Source organism: Equus asinus, chromosome 6 (genome assembly GCF_041296235.1).
Source record: "Equus asinus isolate D_3611 breed Donkey chromosome 6, EquAss-T2T_v2, whole genome shotgun sequence".
Classification (NCBI taxonomy): Eukaryota; Metazoa; Chordata; class Mammalia; order Perissodactyla; family Equidae; genus Equus; species Equus asinus.
In genome coordinates, this window is record NC_091795.1 from 94,761,580 (window position 1) to 94,768,698 (window position 7,119).

The 7,119-nt window shown below is 38.7% G+C and overlaps 1 protein-coding gene across 3 annotated transcripts in view; it reads right to left on the minus strand.

Moving 5' to 3' along the window:
- Window positions 1-1,037: 1,037 nt before the first annotated feature.
- TAF1B (TATA-box binding protein associated factor, RNA polymerase I subunit B) overlaps window positions 1,038-7,119 on the minus strand; it is a 106,936-nt gene continuing 100,854 nt past the window's right edge. For all 3 annotated transcript variants that reach the window (XM_070512629.1, XM_014866757.3, XM_070512628.1), the window contains 3 exons: window positions 6,901-6,971; window positions 6,136-6,358; window positions 1,038-1,333 (listed from right to left, as the gene is read on the minus strand). In XM_070512629.1, the coding sequence (XP_070368730.1) occupies window positions 1,129-1,333; window positions 6,136-6,358; window positions 6,901-6,971 (499 nt within the window). In that variant the 3' untranslated portion in view covers window positions 1,038-1,128. The remainder of the gene's footprint in view (window positions 1,334-6,135; window positions 6,359-6,900; window positions 6,972-7,119) is intronic.

The following is a 7,119-nucleotide window of genomic DNA, read 5'->3' on the forward strand; positions in this document are numbered from 1 at the left end:
GGGAAATCATCTGTCTTTAGTTTGTATTTCTTTAATAAGAGTTAGGGAGAGTATCCTCTCCTGTCTTTTGCCTTGGCCTTTGTATTTCTTTTTTTCATAAAGCTATCTTTTCATATCCCTTGCTCAGCTTGTCTTTTTTCCAGTGTTTGCAAGAGCTATCGATACATTAAAGAAATGCTTCCTTTGTCCAGCACATGCTGCAAGTATATTTTCCCAGTTTGCCATTTCCCTTTGTAGTCACATTGTTAATCTTTTCCTTCTGGCTTCCAGTTTTGAGGCATGCTTAGAAAGCCTTTCCCATTCTAAGATCATCAAAGCAATCACACTTGTTTTCTCCTAATACTTTAATGTATGTGTATATATAAAAGATTATAATGTTTAGATCTTTGATTTATTTGGGATTTACTTTGGGCATAAAGAGTAAGGAAGTGATCGAGTTTAAAAAGCAAATTTAGCTTTAAAATACAATGAGAGTTTTTATCATAGATGGATGTTGGATCTTGGCAAATGTTTTCTGTGCATCTATTGAGAGGATCACGTGATTTTTATTCCTCACTTCGTTAACGTGGTCTATCACACTGATGGATCTGCAGATGTTGAACCCATCCTTGCATCCCTGGAATAAATCACACTCGATCATGGTGTAGGATCCTTCTAAAGTATTTCTGTATTCAATTTGCTAGTATTTTGTTGCGGATTTTTGCATCTATGTTCATCAGTGATATTGGCCTGTAATTTTCCTTTCTGTGTTGTCCTTGTCTCGTTTTTGTATCAGGGTAACGCTGGCCTTGAAGAATGAGTCAGAAAGTGTCCTGTCTTCTTAAATTCTTTGGAACAATGAATATAAATTTCTGGATACCGTTTATAAAGCTTATTGTTTTAATTATCTCAAAGAACATTCATAATTTAAAAAATAAATTTAAACAAAGTTTACTTGCTTTCCAATATACATTTTTATAAGCACATTTGAGGACATATATATGTGTATGTGTATATATGTGTGTTGCATGTATACATGTATATACAATAAAAACCTATTTTCCACAATTCTCTGGAATGTTATATTATAATTTGACATTGCTGTCACTATTAAAATATTTTCCCAAGAAAGTTTCTACTTCATTTTTCTCAGTATTTTCTTACTTTCCTGGATCTTGAAGATTTCTTTTTTGTTTTACTATATTTTGTTTTAAAAAGTCTCTTTTCAATTAAGCTCACTTCTTCATGGAGAAAGGAGGTCTTTATTCTCAGCAGAAAGGAGAAGAGATTTATTATAAACTGATAACTCAGAGAAAAATTTGATTCTTCATAAGTCGTCACATGTTTACAATAGCTAGAAGGGGAAGAAAAAGGAAGAAGTTAACTTTCAATGGCCATTTGGAAATGTCTGCATCTATCCCCAGAACATCCCCCAAATAACTTAGCAAATATACATGGCCAGGCTTAAAACAGTACTCGGAGTTGGAAGGAAACTTGAAACAATTTGGTCAAACTCCTTAGTTTTACAAAGCAAAAATTTTAGCACGGTCCATGGCTACCATGCAAGGGACACAGATGGTGCTAGAGCCAGGTCTCACAACTCGCTGCCCAGAGGCTCTTCCACTCCAGGTGGCCCCTTCTTACCATGGTCAAGGCAAACAAAAGCAGACATGGAGAGATTCTGGGCATATTTGTTTTTTTTTTTCTTGGTGAGGAAGCTTGACCCTGAGCCAACATCTGTGCCAGTCTTCCTCTGTTTCGTATGTGGGATGCTGCCACAACATGGCCTGATGAGCGGTGTGTAGGTCTGCACCCAGGATCTGAACCCACGAACCCCGGGCTGCCGAAGTGGAGCATGTAAACCTAACCACTACGCCACAGGGCCAGCCCCTTCTGGGCATAGCTTTAAAATAAACAAAGGAAAACAAATAATCCCTAACCCCACTCAAAATAAGACACCAGAGTTGATAATGTAGCTTGTAATCCTGTATGCAGTATAGAAAGAAGAGTTCACAAAGCAATTTCACTTATTTTAAAGCAGTAGACCCTGAATCTGATCAAATCACCACCACCAAATCGCTAACCCTAACCACCAAATTTCTAACTATACCAAGGCACAGGCAATCCAGGGGACAGAGGAACGTGTTAAATGGTATCATGGGTGGTAATCAACGAAATCCAGACTAAGGGAAATTGTACAGGACACATGACCTGGATTACTCAACAAGAATTTGCAAGGGGAAGAAAAGAGATAAAGGGGGAATTTACAAACTAAAACACTTAAGGGATATCTCAGCCACTTGCAATGTATGGGCCTTATATAGACTGAGTTATTTAAAAAAATTACATCACAATCAAAATCTAAATGTTGACTGCACATTATATTAAGGAATTACTATTAGATTTTTAACGTCTGATTAATAGTATTATAATTTTCTTTAAAAAATATTATGATGTTTAGGATTTCCTTCCAAATAATCTGGGGGTAGAGGGTGAAGGAGTGAGGTGGGGCGTGGGTGAGGCAAGTGTAGCCATGCTGACAGTTGTTAAAGCTGAGTGACAGGCACAGGGGCGTTCGTGACACTGTTCTCTCTATTTGTGAATATGAGAAGGTCAAATGCATGCAGAAGGAACAATCTGTGAAGTCTGCCCACACTCAAAAGAAACAAATAAAACCTGGTGACACAAGTTAATGTTTTGGTGGGTCTCAAGTATGCTCAAATTTGGCACATGACATATTTGAGTACTGTTTTTTACTATAGTCTAAAAGAATGAGTTAAAAATAAATTTTTAAAAATTCAAGCAAAACTTTTGGGAGACATCCAAAGCCCCTCCATTTCCTGCGGAAGACAAGGTGAAACAGCATGGCTGCGCCTGTTCCTGTGGAAGGACGATGAGCTACCCGCCCCTCAGGGAGGTCAGGGATGGACCGTCATCAGCCAGGGCCAGCAACAGGTCTTTGGACCAGCTGACTGTCAGTACCTGGCCCACTCGCAGGAATGTAAGGAATACCAAGGGCATTTAAATTCGTTATGACTGTTAGCTCTGCCTCGGAAGGATGAACAACCGCCCACAGCTGAAGCGCTCTCGTTGCCTTTCTCTGCTTAGTTCTGGAGGCCTGAGTGTTCTCGTGATTATTTTACGGTAAAACGCTTGTCCCTTTGACCCCTCAGAAATGAGTCCTTCTGCATGACAAACTCAGCTGTATAGCTGAAGGTCTGCTCTCAAGCATCAAAACATTTCATTTTAACCATGTTGGATAGAAATCTTTAAAAACTGAGTTATATATTATGTTATCCTAAACAGAGCACATTCAGCATAATTTTTTTTAGCTTTTACAATTATTACAAGTTGTCTATTTTTATTGTGGAAATATTAGAAAATACAGCTAAGAAAAACAAACCCAAAGAGAATGCACATAGCATTGTGGGACATGCTCTATGTTAAAGCTGAGACGCAGTCAGGCTTACTAAGTCATGTGGAGCTACTGACAGTGTGTCACGAATGAACTCGAGACGCTGCAATGTGAGTTTTCCGTCTGCCTCTGATTCTTATGCTGGCTCCTCTGTTGTCTTCAAAAGGATGTCATTTAGGTTTGCTGTCAAGATGCCTATCAGCAGAGTACCTCTCGGTCTCCCTCCTACTTAGTTTCTTTTGATGATTAGGAATTTGAAAATCAGACAACTCAGCCTGAAAGAAACACACCTGAAGGCAGAGGAAGCAGACTCTGAGTGAGGGGCTAAGGGGCTTTCTGAGAAAAGTGCATAAGCTTCAGTGGCAGACTTTGTGACATTTTTATTGGATGACTGAAGCCTTTTTTTGCTTACTCTTGCTTCTAGGCTATGGTCTAAATAGGCAAGGCTGACAGATCATTTTGGTGCATAAAGTCATGGTACCACTGACGTTTCATCTATATGTTATAGTTTTTGGCCTTATAGTTCATGCAGAGAAAAAAATCTCAGCTGTTTCATCTCTGACGCTACCACAGCCTGTTTATACCAAGTGCCTTATATTAAATCACAGAATTAAATCTGTGAACAACCACCAAAATCCACTAACTGTGCCTATGCAAAGCATAAATGTGTCAGCGCCCCCCTAACACCCTCAGGACCGATTCTGCTGCAGATGAGGCAGAAGAGCCTGGGCCCAGCACTTCCTAACTGGTCTCATGCATGTGGGCTCCTCACTGGCCAGGACTCAACCTTTTCTCTTCCTCTTGATGAAATCTTTTTATTTTTTTTTAAAGATTTTACTTTTCCTTTTTCTCCCCAAAGCCCCGCAGTACACAGTTGTGTATTTTTAGTTGTAGGTCCTTCTAGTTGTGGCACGTGGGATGCCACCTCAGTGTGGCCTGACTAGCAGTGCCATGTCCGCACCCAGGATCCGAACCGGCGAAACCCTGGGCCGCCGAAGCGGAGTTCGCAAACTTAACCACTCGGCCCCTGATGAAATCTTAAAACCTGAAAAAGCCAGTGCACCGATCACTGCAAAGGAATGTATCACCTCAGACCCCAGGGTTGGGATTCTGGCCTTTCACTGTTGCTGCTGTTACGATGTGGCACTCCTTAATCATTCTAGACTCTGCTAAACTTTTTTGAGCAGTAAATTATAATACAGATAACTTCATTTTATTATCTCTGACTGTATTCTCTACATTTTACTTGTCTTTGATTGATACTCAACTCAGGAAGTGAAACTCTTTAATAGAAAGTTTTGTTTAAAATAATAATGATCATAATTATTTATTGAGAATTTACTATGTGACAGAGACCAAATATCTCATTTAATTCTCATAAGAAGCCTATGGGGTAGCTTCTATTTTCCATACATTCATTCAACAAACACTTGGTGAGCACCAATGTGAGAGGCACTGTTCCGGCCTCTGGGATTTTTCATTAAATACGACAGAGTCCCTGCACTCAAGGACCTACATTCTAGTGTGGGGAGGCAAACAAATAAGCAAAACAAATATATAACATATAATATATTCAATAGTGACAAAAGCCATCAGGAAACAAACCAGGCAAGAGTCCTTCTGCATGACAAACTCAGCTGTATAGCTGAAGGTCTGCTCTCAAGCATCAAAACATTTCATTTTAACCATGTTGGATAGAAATCTTTAAAAACTGAGTTATATATTATGTTATCCTAAACAGAGCACATTCAGCATAATTTTTTTTAGCTTTTACAATTATTACAAGTTGTCTATTTTTATTGTGGAAATATTAGAAAATACAGCTAAGAAAAACAAGTGATGAGGGGTGTGTGGGGGAGGGTTGGTGCTGTTTTAGACAGGATGGTTAAGAAAGGTCTCTCCAAGGAAGTTAAATTTGAGCAAAAACCTGAAAGAAGTGAGCTCATCTGGATGCAGAAGGCACAACACACACAGAGGCCTGCCACGGGGAGTATGCTTAGCAAGGAATGGTTCAAGGAACAGCCAGAAAGCTGGTGTAAACAGCGGCAGTGAGCACAGAAGGGAGGTGTCAGGGGAGGGCAGACAACAGCAGGGGCTCATGGGCTCCACAGAGTCTTCTGACTTTACTCTCAATAAGATGGGAGCCACTGGAGGTTCTGAGAAGAGGAGAAAGAGTATTATACCCTCTTTTTATAATCGGGACAACAGAGATGTGTAAATGGTAAATAACTTGCCCACAATGAGCAAGCAGGAGAGCTGGGATATGAACAGCCAGATTCATTAACATGTCTTCTTAACTAGCATGGGAAATTGCCTTATAGACAATTTCTATGTCAATATGGAAATGGGATTAGTATAAAAATATAAAGTCACAATGAGAAAAGGCTTTATAATCTAACACTTTTTTCCCAGCTTTATTATTGACATATAATTTATGTAAGTTTGAGGTGTACAATGTGATGATTTGATACATGTATATATTGTAAAATGATTATCACAATAAGATTAGTTAACACCTCCATCCCTAAAACTCTTACACAAAACTCAATGTATAACTTCAATTTTCTTGATTATAAGCTCACCATCGTCTAATTCCAACAAATAACCTATCTAGCCATTATTGTAGCCAACTCCTCTAAATTATATGTGACTTTTTTTAATTAGAAAAGAATACTACTTCAGGCCAAACTAGAGATTTCATCATGTTTTGTTATTGTTTGATTTCTAAAAGCATCACATACCTTCTACAGAATTTCTGTGTACTGAGCCAATACAGTGAATTCTTGGTAGTCAGTGACTGGCCTTTCTTCGTCAGGACTCCCTGGAGGCTGTGTCCATGGAAACAAGTTCTATCAGGGTCTTCTTCAGTCCAGTTGAACTGAAAACTTGAAGGGCTTTTTTTTCCAATAGTTGGTGTTGAATCAACCAGTGTGCTAAACTGTTTTTGTAGATTCACCACCATTTCTGGAAATAGAAGAAAAAATGAAAGGAATAAACTAAAAACTAATGCTAAATAAAGTCTGCAGTTTACTTGATAGTAATGTACCAATGTTGGTTTCTCAGTTTTGACAAATGTACCATGGTAATACGAGGATACCATTAGAGGAAATTGAAATTGGACGAGGGGAGCCAGGGGACTACTTAAAAAAGGTTAAAATGGTAAATTTTATATTATATATATTTTACCACAATTAAAAAAAAAAAGAAGAACGAATAAGACAACCTGAGGGTAATTCTCCAAACAAAGAGTTCTGAAAGCCATAGAAATATAAGATTTTAGATTCTGGTGGGAAGGTAAGTTCTGTTTGGTATGATGGCATGTTCCTGCAATAAATAGATTCTTCTGGAGGTTTCTTGCCAAGGATGATGATTCTTGGGATGTGCATTGGAACGTTTGTTAAAGAACTAAAAAAATTACTTAGGCATTCACTTTTCAAGTCAAGATATTTAGCTTTTCCACAACTGTGTTGCCACCTGCGCCATTAACAAGAGCAGACGTAACTCACCTCTTCTTTTACATACCACTGATTTGTCGATAGACGAGTGGTAGAGTGGCTTTTCACTTTTCCACAGGTACCTATCCAAGGTAGAAAAACAGTTGGAGCAGGATGGATAAGAAACAGACCTAAACACATTTCAGAGCAGTTTCTCTGAAGCAACATCTGAAATTCCTGATATCAGTGTAAAAGCTCTGGCTTAGCATGACCTATTGACACCTGTCTATA